General features: G+C 42.2%; 1 protein-coding gene across 2 annotated transcripts in view; it reads left to right on the forward strand.

Moving 5' to 3' along the window:
• DOP1A (DOP1 leucine zipper like protein A) overlaps nucleotides 1-19,122 on the forward strand; it is a 176,311-nt gene extending 157,189 nt beyond the window's left edge. For both annotated transcript variants that reach the window (XM_053710480.1, XM_053710479.1), the window contains 2 exons: nucleotides 9,978-10,107; nucleotides 18,554-19,122. In XM_053710480.1, the coding sequence (XP_053566455.1) occupies nucleotides 9,978-10,107; nucleotides 18,554-18,859 (436 nt within the window). In that variant the 3' untranslated portion in view covers nucleotides 18,860-19,122. The remainder of the gene's footprint in view (nucleotides 1-9,977; nucleotides 10,108-18,553) is intronic.
• Nucleotides 19,123-23,799: the final 4,677 nt, after the last annotated feature.

The raw sequence follows: 23,799 nt of genomic DNA on the forward strand, positions 1-23,799 counted from the left end.
TGGCGTCTCTCTCTCTTCTATATAAGCTACAGTATTGGCACTGGCACGTCTCTCTCTCTTCTATATAAGCTACAGTATTGGCACTGGCATGTCTCTCTCTCTTCTATATAAGCTACAGTATTGGCACTGGCATGTCTCTCTCTCTTCTATATAAGCTACAGTATTGGCACTGGCGTCTCTCTCTTCTATATAAGCTACAGTATTGGCACTGGCATGTCTCTCTTCTATATAAGCTACAGTATTGGCACTGGCATGTCTCTCTCTCTTCTATATAAGCTACAGTATTGGCACTGGCGTCTCTCTCTCTCTTCTATATAAGCTACAGTATTGGCACTGGCGTCTCTCTCTCTTCTATATAAGCTACAGTATTGGCACTGGCATGTCTCTCTCTCTTCTATATAAGCTACAGTATTGGCACTGGCATGTCTCTCTCTTCTATATAAGCTACAGTATTGGCACTGGCGTCTCTCTCTCTTCTATATAAGCTACAGTATTGGCACTGGCACGTCTCTCTCTCTTCTATATAAGCTACAGTATTGGCACTAGCATGTCTCTCTCTCGTCTATATATGCTACAGTATTGGCACTGGCGTCTCTCTCTTCTATATAAGCTACAGTATTGGCACTGGCATGTCTCTCTCTCTTCTATATAAGCTACAGTACTGGCACTGGTGTCTCTCTCTTCTATATAAGCTACAGTACTGGCACTGGTGTCTCTCTCTTCTATATAAGCTACAGTATTGGCACTGGCGTGTCTCTCTCTTCTATATAAGCTACAGTATTGGCACTGGCGTCTCTCTCTTCTATATAAGCTACAGTATTGGCACTGGCGTCTCTCTCTCTTCTATATAAGCTACAGTACTGGCACTGGCGTCTCTCTCTCTTCTATATAAGCTACAGTATTGGCACTGGCGTCTCTCTCTCTCTTCTATATAAGCTACAGTATTGGCACTGGCGTCTCTCTCTCTCTTCTATATAAGCTACAGTATTGGCACTGGCGTCTCTCTCTCTCTTCTATATAAGCTACAGTATTGGCACTGGCGTCTCTCTCTTCTATATAAGCTACAGTATTGGCACTGGCGTCTCTCTTCTATATAAGCTACAGTATTGGCACTGGCATGTCTCTCTCTTCTATATAAACTACAGTATTGGCACTGGCGTCTCTCTCTTCTATATAAGCTACAGTATTGGCACTAGCATGTCTCTCTCTCTTCTATATAAGCTACAGTATTGGCACTGGCATGTCTCTCTCTTCTATATAAGCTACAGTATTGGCACTGGCATCTCTCTCTCTTCTATATAAGCTACAGTATTGGCACTGGCGTCTCTCTCTCTTCTATATAAGCTACAGTATTGGCACTGGCATGTCTCTCTCTTCTATATAAACTACAGTATTGGCACTGGCATGTCTCTCTCTCTTCTATATAAGCTACAGTATTGGCACTGGCGTCTCTCTCTTCTATATAAGCTACAGTATTGGCACTGGCGTCTCTCTCTCTCTCTTCTATATAAGCTACAGTATTGGCACTGGCGTCTCTCTCTTCTATATAAGCTACAGTATTAGCACTGGCACGTCTCTCTCTCTTCTATATAAGCTACAGTATTGGCACTGGCACGTCTCTCTCTCTTCTATATAAGCTACAGTATTGGCACTGGCATGTCTCTCTCTTCTATATAAGCTACAGTATTGGCACTGGCATGTCTCTCTTCTATATAAGCTACAGTATTGGCACTGGCATGTCTCTCTCTCTTCTATATAAGCTACAGTATTGGCACTGGCGTGTCTCTCTCTCTTCTATATAAGCTACAGTATTGGCACTGGCGTGTCTCTCTCTCTTCTATATAAGCTACAGTATTGGCACTGGCATGTCTCTCTTCTATATAAGCTACAGTATTGGCACTGGCATGTCTCTCTCTCTTCTATATAAGCTACAGTATTGGCACTGGCACGTCTCTCTCTCTTCTATATAAGCTACAGTATTGGCACTGGCGTCTCTCTCTCTTCTATATAAGCTACAGTATTGGCACTGGCGTCTCTCTCTCTTCTATATAAGCTACAGTATTGGCACTGACGTCTCTCTCTCTTCTATATAAGCTACAGTATTGGCACTGGCACGTCTCTCTTCTATATAAGCTACAGTATTGGCACTGGCGTCTCTCTCTCTTCTATATAAGCTACAGTATTGGCACTGGCGTCTCTCTCTCTTCTATATAAGCTACAGTATTGGCACTGGCACGTCTCTCTCTCTTCTATATAAGCTACAGTATTGGCACTGGCACGTCTCTCTCTCTTCTATATAAGCTACAGTATTGGCACTGGCGTCTCTCTCTCTTCTATATAAGCTACAGTATTGGCACTGGCATGTCTCTCTCTCTCTTCTATATAAGCTACAGTATTGGCACTGGCGTCTCTCTTCTATATAAGCTACAGTATTGGCACTGGCGTCTCTCTCTCTTCTATATAAGCTACAGTACTGGCACTGGCATGTCTCTCTCTCTTCTATATAAGCTACAGTACTGGCACTGGCACGTCTCTCTCTCTTCTATATAAGCTACAGTATTGGCACTGGCGTCTCTCTCTCTTCTATATAAGCTACAGTATTGGCACTGGCATGTCTCTCTCTTCTATATAAGCTACAGTATTGGCACTGGCGTCTCTCTCTCTCTTCTATATAAGCTACAGTATTGGCACTGGCACGTCTCTCTCTCTTCTATATCAGCTACAGTATTGGCACTGGCGTCTCTCTCTATTCTATATAAGCTACAGTATTGGCACTGGCACGTCTCTCTCTCTTCTATATAAGCTACAGTATTGGCACTGGCGTCTCTCTCTCTTCTATATAAGCTACAGTATTGGCACTGGCGTCTCTCTCTCTTCTATATAAGCTACAGTATTGGCACTGGCATGTCTCTCTTCTATATAAGCTACAGTATTGGCACTGGCATGTCTCTCTCTTCTATATAAGCTACAGTATTGGCACTGGCGTCTCTCTCTCTCTTCTATATAAGCTACAGTATTGGCACTGGCACGTCTCTCTCTCTTCTATATAAGCTACAGTATTGGCACTGGCACGTCTCTCTCTCTTCTATATAAGCTACAGTATTGGCACTGGCGTCTCTCTCTCTTCTATATAAGCTACAGTACTGGCACTGGCGTCTCTCTCTCTTCTATATAAGCTACAGTATTGGCACTGGCACGTCTCTCTCTCTTCTATATAAGCTACAGTATTGGCACTGGCATGTCTCTCTCTCTCTCTTCTATATAAGCTACAGTATTGGCACTGGCGTCTCTCTCTTCTATATAAGCTACAGTATTGGCACTGGCGTCTCTCTCTCTTCTATATAAGCTACAGTACTGGCACTGGCGTCTCTCTCTCTTCTATTTAAGCTACAGTATTGGCACTGGTGTCTCTCTCTCTTCTATATAAGCTACAGTATTGGCACTGGCATGTCTCTCTCTCTTCTATATAAGCTACAGTATTGGCACTGGCGTCTCTCTCTCTTCTATATAAGCTACAGTATTGGCACTGGCGTCTCTCTCTTCTATATAAGCTACAGTATTGGCACTAGCGTCTCTCTCTCTTCTATATAAGCTACAGTATTGGCACTGGCGTCTCTCTCTTCTATATAAGCTACAGTATTGGCACTAGCGTCTCTCTCTCTTCTATATAAGCTACAGTATTGGCACTGGCGTCTCTCTCTTCTATATAAGCTACAGTATTGGCACTAGCGTCTCTCTCTCTTCTATATAAGCTACAGTATTGGCACTGGCATGTCTCTCTCTTCTATATAAACTACAGTATTGGCACTGGCGTCTCTCTCTTCTATATAAGCTACAGTATTAGCACTGGCGTCTCTCTCTCTTCTATATAAGCTACAGTATTGGCACTGGCGTCTCTCTCTTCTATATAAGCTACAGTATTGGCACTAGCATGTCTCTCTCTCTTCTATATATGCTACAGTATTGGCACTGGCGTCTCTCTCTTCTATATAAGCTACAGTATTGGCACTGGCATGTCTCTCTCTCTTCTATATAAGCTACAGTACTGGCACTGGCGTCTCTCTCTTCTATATAAGCTACAGTATTGGCACTGGCGTGTCTCTCTCTTCTATATAAGCTACAGTATTGGCACTGGCGTCTCTCTCTTCTATATAAGCTACAGTATTGGCACTGGCGTCTCTCTCTCTTCTATATAAGCTACAGTACTGGCACTGGCGTCTCTCTCTCTTCTATATAAGCTACAGTATTGGCACTGGCGTCTCTCTCTCTCTTCTATATAAGCTACAGTATTGGCACTGGCGTCTCTCTCTCTCTTCTATATAAGCTACAGTATTGGCACTGGCGTCTCTCTCTCTCTTCTATATAAGCTACAGTATTGGCACTGGCGTCTCTCTCTTCTATATAAGCTACAGTATTGGCACTGGCGTCTCTCTTCTATATAAGCTACAGTATTGGCACTGGCATGTCTCTCTCTTCTATATAAACTACAGTATTGGCACTGGCGTCTCTCTCTTCTATATAAGCTACAGTATTGGCACTGGCATCTCTCTCTCTTCTATATAAGCTACAGTATTGGCACTGGCGTCTCTCTCTCTTCTATATAAGCTACAGTATTGGCACTGGCATGTCTCTCTCTTCTATATAAACTACAGTATTGGCACTGGCATGTCTCTCTCTCTTCTATATAAGCTACAGTATTGGCACTGGCGTCTCTCTCTTCTATATAAGCTACAGTATTGGCACTGGCGTCTCTCTCTCTCTCTTCTATATAAGCTACAGTATTGGCACTGGCGTCTCTCTCTTCTATATAAGCTACAGTATTAGCACTGGCATGTCTCTCTCTCTTCTATATAAGCTACAGTATTGGCACTGGCACGTCTCTCTCTCTTCTATATAAGCTACAGTATTGGCACTGGCATGTCTCTCTCTTCTATATAAGCTACAGTATTGGCACTGGCATGTCTCTCTCTTCTATATAAGCTACAGTATTGGCACTGGCGTCTCTCTCTCTTCTATATAAGCTACAGTATTGGCACTGGCATGTCTCTCTTCTATATAAGCTACAGTATTGGCACTGGCGTGTCTCTCTCTCTTCTATATAAGCTACAGTATTGGCACTGGCATGTCTCTCTCTTCTATATAAGCTACAGTATTGGCACTGGCATGTCTCTCTTCTATATAAGCTACAGTATTGGCACTGGCATGTCTCTCTCTCTTCTATATAAGCTACAGTATTGGCACTGGCATGTCTCTCTCTCTTCTATATAAGCTACAGTATTGGCACTGGCACGTCTCTCTCTCTTCTATATAAGCTACAGTATTGGCACTGGCGTCTCTCTCTCTTCTATATAAGCTACAGTATTGGCACTGGCGTCTCTCTCTCTTCTATATAAGCTACAGTATTGGCACTGACGTCTCTCTCTCTTCTATATAAGCTACAGTATTGGCACTGGCACGTCTCTCTCTCTTCTATATAAGCTACAGTATTGGCACTGGCGTCTCTCTTCTATATAAGCTACAGTATTGGCACTGGCGTCTCTCTCTCTTCTATATAAGCTACAGTATTGGCACTGGCGTCTCTCTTCTATATAAGCTACAGTATTGGCACTGGCATGTCTCTCTCTTCTATATAAGCTACAGTATTGGCACTGGCGTCTCTCTCTTCTATATAAGCTACAGTATTGGCACTGGCGTCTCTCTCTCTTCTATATAAGCTACAGTATTGGCACTGGCGTCTCTCTCTTCTATATAAGCTACAGTATTGGCACTGGCGTCTCTCTCTCTTCTATATAAGCTACAGTATTGGCACTGGCGTCTCTCTCTCTTCTATATAAGCTACAGTATTGGCACTGGCGTCTCTCTCTCTTCTATATAAGCTACAGTATTGGCACTGGCGTCTCTCTCTTCTATATAAGCTACAGTATTGGCACTGGCATGTCTCTCTCTTCTATATAAGCTACAGTATTGGCACTGGCGTCTCTCTCTCTTCTATATAAGCTACAGTACTGGCACTGGCGTCTCTCTCTCTTCTATATAAGCTACAGTATTGGCACTGGCGTCTCTCTCTTCTATATAAGCTACAGTATTGGCACTCTCTCTTCTATATAAACTACAGTATTGGCACTGGCATGTCTCTCTCTTCTATATAAGCTACAGTATTGGCACTGGCGTCTCTCTCTCTTCTATATAAGCTACAGTATTGGCACTGGCGTCTCTCTCTCTTCTATATAAGCTACAGTATTGGCACTGGCGTCTCTCTCTTCTATATAAGCTACAGTATTGGCACTCTCTCTTCTATATAAACTACAGTATTGGCACTGGCATGTCTCTCTCTCTTCTATATAAGCTACAGTATTGGCACTGGCATCTCTCTCTTCTATATAAGCTACAGTATTGGCACTCTCTCTTCTATATAAACTACAGTATTGGCACTGGCATGTCTCTCTCTCTTCTATATAAGCTACAGTATTGGCACTGGCGTCTCTCTCTCTTCTATATAAGCTACAGTATTAGCACTGGCGTCTCTCTCTTCTATATAAGCTACAGTACTAGCACTGGCGTCTCTCTCTCTCTTCTATATAAGCTACAGTATTGGCACTGGCACGTCTCTCTCTCTTCTATATAAGCTACAGTATTGGCACTTGCGTCTCTCTCTCTTCTATATAAGCTACAGTATTGGCACTGGCATGTCTCTCTCTCTTCTATATAAGCTACAGTATTGGCACTGGCATGTCTCTCTCTCTTCTATATAAGCTACAGTATTGGCACTGGCACGTCTCTCTCTCTTCTATATAAGCTACAGTATTGGCACTTGCGTCTCTCTCTCTTCTATATAAGCTACAGTATTGGCACTGGCACGTCTCTCTCTCTTCTATATAAGCTACAGTATTGGCACTTGCGTCTCTCTCTCTTCTATATAAGCTACAGTATTGGCACTGGCACGTCTCTCTCTCTTCTATATAAGCTACAGTATTGGCACTTGCGTCTCTCTCTCTTCTATATAAGCTACAGTATTGGCACTTGCGTCTCTCTCTCTTCTATATAAGCTACAGTATTGGCACTGGCATGTCTCTCTCTCTTCTATATAAGCTACAGTATTGGCACTGGCATGTCTCTCTCTCTTCTATATAAGCTACAGTATTGGCACTGGCACGTCTCTCTCTCTTCTATATAAGCTACAGTATTGGCACTGGCATGTCTCTCTCTCTTCTATATAAGCTACAGTATTGGCACTGGCACGTCTCTCTCTCTTCTATATAAGCTACAGTATTAGCACTGGCACGTCTCTCTCTCTTCTATATAAGCTACAGTATTGGCACTGGCATGTCTCTCTCTCTTCTATATAAGCTACAGTATTGGCACTGGCATGTCTCTCTCTTCTATATAAGCTACAGTATTGGCACTGGCATGTCTCTCTCTCTTCTATATAAGCTACAGTATTGGCACTGGCGTCTCTCTCTCTCTTCTATATAAGCTACAGTATTGGCACTGGCATGTCTCTCTCTCTTCTATATAAGCTACAGTATTGGCACTGGCATGTCTCTCTCTCTTCTATATAAGCTACAGTATTGGCACTGGCACGTCTCTCTCTCTTCTATATAAGCTACAGTATTGGCACTGGCATGTCTCTCTCTTCTATATAAGCTACAGTATTGGCACTGGCATGTCTCTCTCTCTTCTATATAAGCTACAGTATTGGCACTGGCATGTCTCTCTCTTCTATATAAGCTACAGTATTGGCACTGGCATGTCTCTCTCTCTTCTATATAAGCTACAGTATTGGCACTGGCGTCTCTCTCTCTCTTCTATATAAGCTACAGTATTGGCACTGGCGTCTCTCTCTCTCTTCTATATAAGCTACAGTATTGGCACTGGCATGTCTCTCTTCTATATAAGCTACAGTATTGGCACTGGCGTCTCTCTCTCTTCTATATAAGCTACAGTATTGGCCCTGGCATGTCTCTCTCTCTTCTATATAAACTACAGTATTGGCACTGGCGTCTCTCTCTCTTCTATATAAGCTACAGTATTGGCACTGGCGTCTCTCTCTCTTCTATATAAGATACAGTATTGGCACTGGCGTCTCTCTCTCTTCTATATAAGCTACAGTATTGGCACTGGGGTCTCTCTTCTATATAAGCTACATTATTGGCACTGGCATGTCTCTCTTCTATATAAGCTACAGTATTGGCACTGGCATGTCTCTCTTCTATATAAGCTACAGTATTGGCACTGGCGTCTCTCTTCTATATAAGCTACAGTATTGGCACTGGCGTCTCTCTTCTATATAAGCTACAGTATTGGCACTGGCGTCTCTCTTCTATATAAGCTACAGTATTGGCACTGGCGTCTCTCTTCTATATAAGCTACAGTATTGGCACTGGCATGTCTCTCTCTTCTATATAAGCTACAGTATTGGCACTGGCATGTCTCTCCTCTATATAAGCTACAGTATTGGCACTGGCACGTCTCTCTCTTCTATATAAGCTACAGTACTGGCACTGGCCTCTCTCTCTTCTATATAAGCTACAGTATTGGCACTGGCGTCTCTCTCTCTTCTATATAAGCTACAGTATTGGCACTGGCGTCTCTCTCTCTTCTATATAAGCTACAGTATTGGCACTGGCGTCTCTCTCTCTTCTATATAAGCTACAGTATTGGCACTGGCATGTCTCTCTCTCTTCTATATAAGCTACAGTATTGGCACTGGCGTCTCTCTCTCTTCTATATAAGCTACAGTATTGGCACTGGCATGTCTCTCTCTCTTCTATATAAGCTACAGTATTGGCACTGGCATGTCTCTCTCTTCTATATAAGCTACAGTATTGGCACTGGCATGTCTCTCTCTCTTCTATATAAGCTACAGTATTGGCACTGGCATGTCTCTCTCTTCTATATAAGCTACAGTATTGGCACTGGCATGTCTCTCTCTCTTCTATATAAGCTACAGTATTGGCACTGGCGTCTCTCTCTCTCTTCTATATAAGCTACAGTATTGGCACTGGCGTGTCTCTCTCTCTTCTATATAAGCTACAGTATTGGCATTGGCATGTCTCTCTCTCTTCTATATAAGCTACAGTATTGGCACTGGCGTCTCTCTCTCTTCTATATAAGCTACAGTATTGGCACTGGCATGTCTCTCTCTCTTCTATATAAGCTACAGTATTGGCACTGGCATGTCTCTCTCTTCTATATAAGCTACAGTATTGGCACTGGCATGTCTCTCTCTCTTCTATATAAGCTACAGTATTGGCACTGGCGTCTCTCTCTCTCTTCTATATAAGCTACAGTATTGGCACTGGCGTGTCTCTCTCTCCTATATAAGCTACAGTATTGGCACTGGCATGTCTCTCTCTCTTCTATATAAGCTACAGTATTGGCACTGGCATGTCTCTCTCTCTTCTATATAAGCTACAGTATTGGCACTGGCGTCTCTCTTCTATATAAGCTACAGTATTGGCACTGGCATCTCTCTTCTATATAAGCTACAGTATTGGCACTGGCGTCTCTCTTCTATATAAGCTACAGTATTGGCACTGGCGTCTCTCTTCTATATAAGCTACAGTATTGGCACTGGCATCTCTCTTCTATATAAGCTACAGTATTGGCACTGGCGTCTCTCTTCTATATAAGCTACAGTATTGGCACTGGCATGTCTCTCTCTTCTATATAAGCTACAGTATTGGCACTGGCATGTCTCTCTCTCTTCTATATAAGCTACAGTATTGGCACTGGCGTCTCTCTCTTTCTTCTATATAAGCTACAGTATTGGCACTGGCGTGTCTCTCTCTCTTCTATATAAGCTACAGTATTGGCACTGGCATGTCTCTCTTCTATATAAAATCCAGTTTGTATAGACCACATAAAAGAAGAAAACATACAATTTCTTTCCTAAGAAGTATGCAAGCTGGTTCTCAATTTCACATTGTTCTTGATTTCATTACATTTCCTATAGCCTGATATAGTTGTTTTGCTAGGTATCGTTGGGCATTTATACCAGAAGCATCAGATGATTCTGGATTGGAGGTTCGAAGGCAAGGGACACATCAGAGGGAATTTAAGCCCTATGTGGTACGGCTAGCAAAGCTACTGAGGAAGAGAGCAAAGGTACTTGCTTTTACTTTTTCCTGCATATGTTATTTATGTGAATCTCATTATTCAGATAGAGCCTACAAGTTTAATCAACTTTGCAATTTACTTCTATTGTTGAAAAGCAGAAAGGTAAGTTCAGGAGTGTGCACGTGTCTGCAGCAATTTTTGCTACAATGTTATACATTAGCAAGAGCACTAGATGGCAGCACTATTTCCTGTCATGTAGTGCTTCAGGCATATGCACGCTACCTATGTAGATATCTCTTCAACAAAGAATAACATGAGAACTATGCAAATTTGATAATAGAAGTAAATTTGAAACATTTTTAAAATGGTATTCTCTGTCTGAATCATGCAAGAACAGTTTGGTGTTTTCTAACCCATTAAGTACTTTCTTCTGTTAAGTGTGATCAGTCCACGGGTCATCATTACTTCTGGGATATTACTCCTCCCCAACAGGAAGTGCAAGAGGATTCACCCAGCAGAGCTGCATATAGCTCCTCCCCTCTACGTCACTCCCAGTCATTCTCTTGCACCCAACGACTAGATAGGATGTGTGAGAGGACTATGGTGATTATACTTAGTTTTATATCTTCAATCAAAAGTTTGTTATTTTAAAATAGCACCGGAGTGTGTTATTACCTCTCTGGCAGAGTTTGAAGAAGAATCTACCAGAGTTTTGCTATGATTTTAGCCGGAGTAGTTAAGATCATATTGCTGTTCTCGGCCATCTGAGGAGTGAGGTAAACTTCAGATCAGGGGACAGCGGGCAGATGAATCTGCATAGAGGTATGTAGCAGTTTTTATTTTCTGACAATGGAATTGATGAGAAAATCCTGCCATACCGATATAATGTCATGTATGTATACTTTACACTTCAGTATTCTGGGGAATGGTACTTCACTAGAATTACACTGTAAGAAAGACATAAAGCTGTTTAATAACTAGAGATTATATTTAACGTTTTTGCTGGAATGTAAAATCGTTTTCATTTGCTGAGGTACTGTGTGAATAAATGTTTGGGCACTATTTTTCCACTTGGCAGTTGCTTAATCTGTTTTCTGACAGTTTCTGTTCTCCCTCACTGCTGTGTGTGAGGGGGAGGGGCCGTTTTTTGGCGCTTTTACTATGCATCAAATATTTCAGTCAGCAACTCATTGTATTCCCTGCATGATCCGGTTCATCTCTACAGAGCTCAGGGGTCTTCAAAACTTATTTTGAGGGAGGTAATTTCTCTCAGCAGAGCTGTGAGAATTATAGTTTGACTGAGATAAAAAACGTTTATTCTGTAATTTGTTTCCTGCTTTCAGAATTTGTTATCTTTGCTAATGGGATTAAACCTTTGCTAAAGTTGTGTTGTTTACAAGGATTGAGGCTATAACTGTTTCAATTTATTAATTTTCAACTGTCATAGATCTTCTGTGCTTCTTAAAGGCACAGTACGTTTTAATATTATTCTAATTGAATTGTATTTCCAAGTTGCAAGTTTATTTGCTAGTGTGTTAAACATGTCTGATTCAGAGGATGATACCTGTGTCATTTGTTGCAATGCCAAAGTGGAGCCCAATAGAAATTTATGTACTAACTGTATTGATGCTACTTTAAATAAGTCAATCTGTACAAATTGAACACATTTCACCAAACGAGGGGAGAGTTATGCCGACTAACTCGCCTCACGTGTCAGTACCTACATCTCCCGCTCAGAGGGAGGTGCGTGATATTGTAGCGCCGAGTACATCTGGGCGGCCATTACAAATCACATTACAGGATATGGCTACTGTTATGACTGAGGTTTTGGCTAAATTACCAGAACTAAGAGGTAAGCGTGATCACTCTGGGGTGAGAACAGAGTGCGCTGATAATATTAGGGCCATGTCAGACACTGCGTCACAGGTGGCAGAACATGAGGACGGAGAACTTCATTCTGTGGGTGACGGTTCTGATCCAAACAGACTGGATTCAGATATTTCAAATTTTAAATTTAAACTGGAAAACCTCCGTGTATTACTAGGGGAGGTGTTAGCGGCTCTGAATGATTGTAACACAGTTGCAATACCAGAGAAAATGTGTAGGTTGGATAAATATTTTGCGGTACCGACGAGTACTGAGGTTTTTCCTATACCTAAGAGACTTACTGAAATTGTTACTAAGGAGTGGGATAGACCCGGTGTGCCGTTCTCACCCCCTCCGATATTTAGAAAAATGTTTCCAATAGACGCCACCACAAGGGACTTATGGCAAACGGTCCCTAAGGTGGAGGGAGCAGTTTCTACCTTAGCTAAGCGTACCACTATCCCGGTGGAGGATAGCTGTGCTTTTTCAGATCCAATGGATAAAAAGTTAGAGGGTTACCTTAAGAAAATGTTTGTTCAACAAGGTTTTATATTGCAACCCCTTGCATGCATTGCGCCGATCACGGCTGCAGCGGCATTCTGGATTGAGTCTCTGGAAGAGAACATTGGTTCAGCTACTCTGGACGACATTACGGACAGGCTTAGAGTCCTTAAACTAGCTAATTCATTCATTTCGGAGGCCGTAGTACATCTTACTAAACTTACGGCGAAGAATTCAGGATTCGCCATTCAGGCACGCAGGGCGCTGTGGCTAAAATCCTGGTCAGCTGATGTTACTTCTAAGTCTAAATTGCTTAATATACCTTTCAAAGGGCAGACCTTATTCGGGCCCGGGTTGAAAGAGATTATCGCTGACATTACAGGAGGTAAAGGCCATGCCCTGCCTCAGGACAAAGCCAAAGCCAAGACTAGACAGTCTAATTTTCGTTCCTTTCGTAATTTCAAAGCAGGAGCAGCATCAACTTCCTCTGCACCAAAACAGGAAGGAGCTGTTGCTCGCTACAGACAAGGCTGGAAACCTAACCAGTCCTGGAACAAGGGCAAGCAGACTAGGAAACCTGCTGCTGCCCCTAAAACAGCATGAATTGAGGGCCCCCGATCCGGGATCGGATCTAGTGGGGGGCAGACTTTCTCTCTTCGCCCAGGCTTGGGCAAGAGATGTTCAGGATCCCTGGGCGCTAGAGATAATATCTCAGGGATACCTTCTGGACTTCAAATACTCTCCTCCAAGAGAGAGATTTCATCTGTCAAGATTGTCAACAATCCAGACAAAGAAAGAGGCGTTTCTACGCTGCGTACAAGAGCTCTTGTTAATGGGAGTAATCCATCCAGTTCCACGATCGGAACAGGGACAGGGGTTTTACTCAAATCTGTTTGTGGTTCCCAAAAAAGAGGGAACTTTCAGACCAATCCTGGACTTAAAGATCCTAAACAAATTCCTAAGAGTTCCATCGTTCAAGATGGAGACTATTCGGACAATTTTACCTATGATCCAAGAGGGTCAGTACATGACCACTGTAGATTTAAAAGATGCTTACCTTCACATACCGATTCACAAAGATCATTATCGGTACCTAAGGTTTGCCTTCCTAGACAGGCATTACCAGTTTGTGGCTCTTCCATTCGGATTGGCTACAGCTCCAAGAATCTTCACAAAGGTTCTGGGTGCTCTTCTGGCGGTACTAAGACCGCGGGGAATCTCGGTAGCTCCATACCTAGACGACATTCTGATACAAGCTTCAAGCTTTCAAACTGCCAAGTCTCATACAGAGTTAGTGCTGGCATTTCTAAGGTCACATGGATGGAAGGTGAACGAAAAGAAAAGTTCACTCGTTCCACTCACAAGAGTTCCCTTCCTGGGGACTCTTATAGATTCTGTAGAAATGAAGATTTACCTGACAGAGGACAGGCTAACAAGACTTCAAAGTGCTTGCCGCACCCTTCATTCCATTCAACACCCGTCAGTGGCTCAATGCATGGAGGTAATCGGCTTAATGGTAGCGGCAATGGACATAGTACCCTTTGCACGCTTACACCTCAGACCACTGCAACTGTGCATGCTAAGTCAGTGGAATGGGGATTACTCAGACTTATCCCCTTCTCTGAATCTGGATCAAGAGACCAGAAATTCTCTTCTATGGTGGCTTTCTCGGCCACATCTGTCCAGGGGGATGCCATTCAGCAGACCAAACTGGACAATTGTAACAACAGACGCCAGCCTTCTAGGTTGGGGTGCCGTCTGGATTTCTCTGAAGGCTCAGGGACAATGGAGTCAGGAGGAGAGTCTCCTGCCAATAAACATTCTGGAATTGAGAGCAGTTCTCAATGCCCTCCTGGCTTGGCCCCAGTTGACAACTCGGGGGTTCATCAGGTTTCAGTCGGACAACATCACGACTGTAGCTTACATCAACCATCAGGGAGGGACAAGAAGCTCCCTAGCTATGATGGAAGTATCAAAGATAATTCGCTGGGCAGAGTCTCACTCTTGCCACCTGTCAGCAATCCACATCCCGGGAGTGGAGAACTGGGAGGCGGATTTCTTAAGTCGTCAGACTTTTCATCCGGGGGAGTGGGAACTTCATCCGGAGGTCTTTGCCCAAATACTTCGACGTTGGGGCAAACCAGAGATAGATCTCATGGCGTCTCGACAGAACGCCAAGCTTCCTCGTTACGGGTCCAGATCCAGGGATCCAGGAGCAGTCCTGATAGATGCTCTGACAGCACCTTGGGACTTCAGGATGGCTTACGTGTTTCCACCCTTCCCGTTGCTTCCTCGATTGATTGCCAGAATCAAACAAGAGAGAGCATCAGTGATTCTAATAGCACCTGCGTGGCCACGCAGGACTTGGTATGCAGACCTGGTGGACATGTCATCCTGTCCACCTTGGTCTCTACCTCTGAAACAGGACCTTCTGATACAGGGTCCCTTCAAACATCAAAATCTAACTTCTCTGAAGCTGACTGCTTGGAAATTGAACGCTTGATTTTATCAAGACGTGGATTTTCTGAGTCAGTTTTCTGAGCCAAGACTAGACAGTCTAATTTTCGTTCCTTTCGTAATTTCAAAGCAGGAGCAGCATCAACTTCCTCTGCACCAAAACAGGAAGGAGCTGTTGCTCGCTACAGACAAGGCTGGAAACCTAACCAGTCCTGGAACAAGGGCAAGCAGACTAGGAAACCTGCTGCTGCCCCTAAAACAGCATGAATTGAGGGCCCCCGATCCGGGATCGGATCTAGTGGGGGGCAGACTTTCTCTCTTCGCCCAGGCTTGGGCAAGAGATGTTCAGGATCCCTGGGCGCTAGAGATAATATCTCAGGGATACCTTCTGGACTTCAAATACTCTCCTCCAAGAGAGAGATTTCATCTGTCAAGATTGTCAACAATCCAGACAAAGAAAGAGGCGTTTCTACGCTGCGTACAAGAGCTCTTGTTAATGGGAGTAATCCATCCAGTTCCACGATCGGAACAGGGACAGGGGTTTTACTCAAATCTGTTTGTGGTTCCCAAAAAAGAGGGAACTTTCAGACCAATCCTGGACTTAAAGATCCTAAACAAATTCCTAAGAGTTCCATCGTTCAAGATGGAGACTATTCGGACAATTTTACCTATGATCCAAGAGGGTCAGTACATGACCACTGTAGATTTAAAAGATGCTTACCTTCACATACCGATTCACAAAGATCATTATCGGTACCTAAGGTTTGCCTTCCTAGACAGGCATTACCAGTTTGTGGCTCTTCCATTCGGATTGGCTACAGCTCCAAGAATCTTCACAAAGGTTCTGGGTGCTCTTCTGGCGGTACTAAGACCGCGGGGAATCTCGGTAGCTCCATACCTAGACGACATTCTGATACAAGCTTCAAGCTTTCAAACTGCCAAGTCTCATACAGAGTTAGTGCTGGCATTTCTAAGGTCACATGGATGGAAGGTGAACGAAAAGAAAAGTTCACTCGTTCCACTCACAAGAGTTCCCTTCCTGGGGACTCTTATAGATTCTGTAGAAATGAAGATTTACCTGACAGAGGACAGGCTAACAAGACTTCAAAGTGCTTGCCGCACCCTTCATTCCATTCAACACCCGTCAGTGGCTCAATGCATGGAGGTAATCGGCTTAATGGTAGCGGCAATGGACATAGTACCCTTTGCACGCTTACACCTCAGACCACTGCAACTGTGCATGCTAAGTCAGTGGAATGGGGATTACTCAGACTTATCCCCTTCTCTGAATCTGGATCAAGAGACCAGAAATTCTCTTCTATGGTGGCTTTCTCGGCCACATCTGTCCAGGGGGATGCCATTCAGCAGACCAGACTGGACAATTGTAACAACAGACGCCAGCCTTCTAGGTTGGGGTGCCGTCTGGATTTCTCTGAAGGCTCAGGGACAATGGAGTCAGGAGGAGAGTCTCCTGCCAATAAACATTCTGGAATTGAGAGCAGTTCTCAATGCCCTCCTGGCTTGGCCCCAGTTGACAACTCGGGGGTTCATCAGGTTTCAGTCGGACAACATCACGACTGTAGCTTACATCAACCATCAGGGAGGGACAAGAAGCTCCCTAGCTATGATGGAAGTATCAAAGATAATTCGCTGGGCAGAGTCTCACTCTTGCCACCTGTCAGCAATCCACATCCCGGGAGTGGAGAACTGGGAGGCGGATTTCTTAAGTCGTCAGACTTTTCATCCGGGGGAGTGGGAACTTCATCCGGAGGTCTTTGCCCAAATACTTCGACGTTGGGGCAAACCAGAGATAGATCTCATGGCGTCTCGACAGAACGCCAAGCTTCCTCGTTACGGGTCCAGATCCAGGGATCCAGGAGCAGTCCTGATAGATGCTCTGACAGCACCTTGGGACTTCAGGATGGCTTACGTGTTTCCACCCTTCCCGTTGCTTCCTCGATTGATTGCCAGAATCAAACAAGAGAGAGCATCAGTGATTCTAATAGCACCTGCGTGGCCACGCAGGACTTGGTATGCAGACCTGGTGGACATGTCATCCTGTCCACCTTGGTCTCTACCTCTGAAACAGGACCTTCTGATACAGGGTCCCTTCAAACATCAAAATCTAACTTCTCTGAAGCTGACTGCTTGGAAATTGAACGCTTGATTTTATCAAGACGTGGATTTTCTGAGTCAGTTATTGATACCTTAATACAGGCTAGGAAACCTGTTACCAGAAAGATTTACCATAAGATATGGCGTAAATACCTATATTGGTGTGAATCCAAAGGTTACTCTTGGAGTAAGGTTAGGATTCCTAGGATATTGTCTTTTCTACAAGAAGGTTTAGAAAAGGGTTTATCTGCTAGTTCATTAAAGGGACAGATCTCAGCTCTGTCCATTCTGTTACACAAACGTCTGTCAGAAGTTCCTGACGTCCAGGCTTTTTGTCAGGCTTTGGCCAGAATTAAGCCTGTGTTTAAAACTGTTGCTCCACCATGGAGTTTAAACCTTGTTCTTAATGTTTTACAGGGCGTTCCGTTTGAACCCCTTCATTCCATTGATATAAAGTTGTTATCTTGGAAAGTTCTATTTTTAATGGCTATTTCCTCGGCTCGAAGAGTCTCTGAATTATCAGCCTTACATTGTGATTCTCCTTATTTGATTTTTCATTCGGATAAGGTAGTCCTGCGTACTAAACCTGGGTTCTTACCTAAGGTAGTTACTAACAGGAATATCAATCAAGAGATTGTTGTTCCTTCTTTATGCCCAAATCCTTCTTCAAAGAAGGAACGTCTACTGCACAACCTGGATGTAGTCCGTGCTCTAAAATTTTACTTACAGGCAACTAAGGAATTTTGACAAACGTCTTCTCTGTTTGTCATTTACTCTGGGCAGAGGAGAGGTCAAAAAGCTTCCGCTACCTCTCTTTCTTTTTGGCTTCGTAGCATAATTCGTTTAGCTTATGAGACTGCTGGACAGCAGCCTCCTGAAAGAATTACAGCTCATTCTACTAGAGCTGTGGCTTCCACTTGGGCCTTCAAGAATGAGGCCTCTGTTGAACAGATTTGCAAGGCTGCAACTTGGTCTTCGCTTCATACTTTTTCCAAATTTTACAAATTTGACACTTTTGCTTCATCGGAGGCTATTTTTGGGAGAAAAGGTTCTTCAGGCAGTGGTTCCTTCTGTATAAAGAGCCTGCCTATCCCTCCCGTCATCCGTGTACTTTTGCTTTGGTATTGGTATCCCAGAAGTAATGATGACCCGTGGACTGATCACACTTAACAGAAGAAAACATAATTTATGCTTACCTGATAAATTCCTTTCTTCTGTAGTGTGATCAGTCCACGGCCCGCCCTGTTTTTAAGGCAGGTAAATATTTTTTAATTTATACTCCAGTCACCACTTCACCCTTGGCTTTTCCTTTCTCGTTGGTCCTTGGTCGAATGACTGGGAGTGACGTAGAGGGGAGGAGCTATATGCAGCTCTGCTGGGTGAATCCTCTTGCACTTCCTGTTGGGGAGGAGTAATATCCCAGAAGTAATGATGACCCGTGGACTGATCACACTACAGAAGAAAGGAATTTATCAGGTAAGCATAAATTATGTTTTTTCTCCAACCACTCTATTTCTGTGCTTTAGCGATGTTCCTATTCTCCCTTTTTATACAGAAAAACCCAGAAGAAGACATCTCAGGGAAAACATTAGACTGGGACCCGGGCAATCTGTTGCTAACCATCTCCACCATCCGCAGCATGGAGCAGCTTCTGCCTTTTTTTAATGTACTTAGCCAAGTCTTCAATAGCAAGGTAACAAGCAGATGTGTTGGAGACTCAGGGAGCCCAATTCTTTATCCAAACTCTTTTCCCAACAAGGACAGCAAACTGGAAAACCAGAAACTGTTCTCCAGCAAAGCGAGACAAAAAATCGAGGAGATGCTTGAGAGAGATTTTCTAGAAGGGGTATTGAAGAGCTGACCAGTTTCAGCTGACAAAGCTGACTGAGATACATTTCTGTGTATATAGATTTTTTTACTTCATATGTACTGTAACAAACATGCTCTTCTCACTTAATTTAAATATTTTTATTTGTAAATAAAAGCAAACTTTCTGGATGTGGCCTAAATCATGTTAATATGTTGCCCTACCTTAATTATGGTGCTTAACTTATATGTCTTATGTTGCTGTTCATTGCTTTTTTTTTTTTTTTTTTAAAGCAAAATATAACTTTGTCATTTTTTCGTCCTGCTCCTGCATATTTATTTCATTTTTACATCATCATAAGTTGTGGTTGGACAGTCCTTCAATGCAGATTGCTTATGAGAGGTATTTAAAGGGACATAAATCTCAATATAGTAATAAACAAGCCGTGTGTGTATGTGTATGTATGTATATATGTATATATAAATATATATATATATATAAATGTATATTAATTGCTATATTAAATTTTGTCTCATTCAAGGCCATACATATTGTGTAAGCATCAATCTGCGTTTCTGAATGCCCCGTGATTGGCACCAGGGGTGTGTATAAGGCACTTATCTCAGAATAAAATTAACATGCAAGGATGCAATATTCATAAACATATGGCAGAGTTATAAATATAAAAATAAAAAATGTATGCAGTGAACCTTTTGAGTCACTACAAATTATGGGCACATTATACTGGCAATAAAAAAAACTGTTTTCAAAGATGGATTAGCACAAATGTGCAGAAGTGTTAGAACTGTTATAGGGGTTTTATGTTATAAATTTGTAAAGGGAAGGCTGGTTTATTAAATTATTTAATAGAAATGTAGACATCTACTATATTGCATTAAATAATAATTCTCTCACACACTGCCTAGATATTCAGATACTAATGGGTAAACTATCCTTCGCTTTATCTCCTCAGTTTTGTTTTTACCATTTTGGACTGAGGTAGTAAAGGCTGTATATAGGTTTCAGAACAATTATAACCAAACATTTAGAATCTGGAAATTGTTATAACAACTTCACTCAAGAAGTCTGGGGCTTACATCTGCTAAGGCATCTCCAGTTCTAGGAGTGAAATCGCCTATAACATACTACTTAGTATTTCTAGTTTTATAAATTAAGAAATAACCTACTTATCCATCCGGTGCAGTCAGAAATTAAGATATTTACTAAACAGCATATTAACTCCATAGGGTAAGCTGCAAATATTTGTTTTAAGCCATGATGTGCCAACCAAAAAGTTCTAGTAATAGTGTCTGCCACCTTATCTTTAGCATTAAACTTTAATAAGATGTTTACCATTTGTAAATATATCTAGCAAGATTATGATTGTGTGTCAGACATTAATGGGTCTATTCATTAAGAGGTGAATTGAAACATTTCAATTCCTGCCATTAACTATAAAGGGCCAAACCCAGTAAGTATCTCCTGTTAGAAGAGCTGTTAGCCCTGCACATTGCATAGTCAATGCTGTATACAATTCATCAAAAATAGGAGAATTGTAGGTGAATTGTGTGCAGGGTTAACTTCTTGCAGGAGATACTCACTGGGATTGGCCCTTGATAATGCAGCTAATGAACAATTTCAAAACACCTGCAATTCATCTCTTTGTGAATAGTGCCCCTATTATTTTTTCTAAGAGTAGGATTGATACTTTTACTTTTAAATTATTATTTCATTTATTTATTTATTTTTTATTTTAAACACATTTAATCTTAATTAAACATATTAAAAACAATTGTATAATCGAAGAAATTAATATAAAATGACCACCGATGGTTTTGAAGATTAAAAAATGTTAAAAAGAACTGATGAAAAGGATCCTGATGAAAAAAAGGAGATCTGATGAAAAAAGATTAGGTGTCCGTGAAAACAAGAGTAGATATGTCTCTTAAAGGGCCACTATAAGTAAATATTTTCTATGCCTGTGACTAACTACCCCAAATACGCTTTTTATCAATAGCATTTCATAAACATATCTCTACCGTATATCAGAAATCTTGTCTGCAAATTTAATTGTTTTCCAAACCCACTCCGTGGGTATCCTTTGCTCTGTACCAATCCGCTTACAATACCTAGGTTTCAAAATGGCGCTTTAAACACAAAGTTATTGGTTTAAGTATTTTGAACACGCAGTGCTGAAAATAGTGGGCAGGATAACGTGACATCATCGGCGAATAAAAGATATAACTTTTAGAACGTTATGAAACTTCGTTTTGGAGAAAATATAGGTCAGTAGGTTTTAATTAATGTTTATTAACTTTAATATGTTAGTTGTTTAGCTTAAAAATTATAACAGAAAGTAATCCTTTAAGTGGAGGAGATAACTCAGTGAAATAGTGAGTCTGAGGTGGTATAAACAGTCAGTGTAAACTTTATACTAACACAGGCCTAGATTTGGAGTTTGGCGGTAGAAGGGCTGTTAACGCTCCGCGGGCTTTTTTCTGGCCGCACCATAAATTTAACTCTGGTATCGAGAGTTTAAACAAATGCTGCGTTAGGCTCCAAAAAAGGAGCGTAGAGCATTTTTACCGCAAATGCAACTCTCGATACCAGAGTTGCTTACGGACGCGGCCGGCCTCAAAAACGTGCTCGTGCACGATTCTCCCATAGGAAACAATGGGGCTGTTTGAGCTGAAAAAAAACCTAACACCTGCAAAACAGCAGAGTTCAGCTCCTAACGCAGCCCCATTGTTTCCTATGGGGAAACACTTCCTACGTCTGCACCTAACACTCTAACATGTACCCCGAGTCTAAACACCCCTAGCCTTACACTTATTAACCCCTAATCTGCCAATAGAATGCGAGCTCAATCTGATTGGCTGATTGGATCAGCCAATCGGATTGAACTTGATTCTGATTGGCTGATTCCATCAGCCAATCAGAAAATTCCTACCTTAATTCCGATTGGCTGATAGAATCCTATCAGCCAATCGGAATTCGAGGGACGCCATCTTGGATGACGTCCCTTAAAGGAACCGTCATTAGTCGGGAGACAACGGAAGAAGAGGATGGATCCGCGTCGCCTGCTTCAACATGGACCCGCTCCGCACCGGATGGAAGAAGATTGAAGATGCCGCTTGGAGAAGATGTTTACCGGTCCGGATGTCCTCTTCTTGCCGGATAGGAGGAAGACTTTGGAGCCTCTTCTGGACCTCTTCAGCACCGGATGATGGATCGCCAACCCCCGCTTGGGTTGGATGAAGATGTTGGAGCCAGGACGGATCGGTGAACCTGGTATGGTGAAGACAAGGTAGGAAGATCTTCAGGGGCTTAGTGTTAGGTTTATTTAAGGGGGGTTTGGGTTAGATTAGGGGTATGTGGGTGGTGGGTTGTAATGTTGGGGGGGGGTATTGTATTTATTCTTTTACAGGCAAAAGAGCTGAAATTCTTGGGGCATGCCCCGCAAAGGGCCCTGTTCAGGGCTGGTAAGGTAAAAGAGCTTGTAACTTTTTTAATTTAGAATAGGGTAGGGAATTTTTTATTTTGGGGGGCTTTGTTATTTTATTAGGGGGCTTAGAGTAGGTGTAATTAGTTTAAAATTGTTGTAATATTTTTCTTATGTTTGTAAATATTTTTTTATTTTTTGTAACTTAGTTCTTTTTTATTTTTTGTACTTTAGCTAGTTTATTTAATTGTATTTATTTGTAGGAATTGTGTTTAATTTATTGATAGTGTAGTGTTAGGTTAATTGTAGGTAGTTTATTTAATTATTTTATTGATAGGGTAGTGTTAGGTTTAATTATATCTTAGGTTAGGATTTATTTTACAGGTAAATTTGTTATTATTTTAACTATTTTAGCTATTAAATAGTTCTTAACTATTTAATAGCTATTGTACCTAGTTAAAATAAATACCAAGTTGCCTGTAAAATAAATATTAATCCTAAAATAGCTATAATATAATTATAATTTATATTGTAGCTATATTAGGATTTATTTTACAGGTAAGTATTTAGCTTTAAATAGGAATCATTTATTTAATAAGAGTTAATTAATTTCGTTAGATGTAAATTATATTTAACTTAGGGGGGTGTTAGTGTTAGGGTTAGACTTAGCTTTAGGGGTTAATACATTTATTAGAATAGCGGTGAGCTCCGGTCGGCAGATTAGGGGTTAATAATTGAAGTTAGGTGTCGGCGATGTTAGGGAGGGCAGATTAGGGGGTTAATACTATTTATGATAGGGTTAGTGAGGCGGGTTAGGGGTTAATAACTTTATTACAGTAGCGGCGAGATTCGGTCGGCAGATTAGGGGTTAATAAGTGTAGGCAGGTGTCGGCGACGTTGAGGGGGGCAGATTAGGGGTTAATAAATATAATATAGGGGTCGGCGGTGTTAGGGGTAGCAGATTAGGGGTACATAGGGATAACGTAGGTGGCGGCGCTTTGCGGTCGGAAGATTAGGGGTTAATTATTTTAAGTAGCTGGCGGCGATGTTGTGGGGGGCAGGTTAGGGGTTAATAAATGTAATACAGGGGTCGGCGGGGTTAGGGGCAGCAGATTAGGGGTACATAAGTATAACGTAGGTGGCGGTCGGCAGATTAGGGGTTAAAAATTTTAATCGAGTGGCGGCGATGTGGGGGGAGCTCGGTTTAGGGGTACATAGGTAGTTTATGGGTGTTAGTGTACTTTAGGGTACAGTAGTTAAGAGCTTTATAAACCGGCGTTAGCCAGAAAGCTCTTAACTACTGCTATTTTCCGGCGGCTGGAGTTTTGTCGTTAGAGCTCTAACGCTCACTTCAGAAACGACTCTAAATACCGGCGTTAGAAAGATCCCATTGAAAATATAGGATACGCAAATGGCGTAGGGGGATCTGCGGTATGGAAAAGTCGCGGCTGAAAAGTGAGCGTTAGACCCTTTAATCACTGACTCCAAATACCAGCGGGCGGCCAAAACCAGCGTTAGGAGCCTCTAACGCTGGTTTTGACAGCTACCGCCA

This window comes from Bombina bombina, chromosome 4, assembly GCF_027579735.1.
Source record: "Bombina bombina isolate aBomBom1 chromosome 4, aBomBom1.pri, whole genome shotgun sequence".
Classification (NCBI taxonomy): domain Eukaryota; kingdom Metazoa; phylum Chordata; class Amphibia; order Anura; family Bombinatoridae; genus Bombina; species Bombina bombina.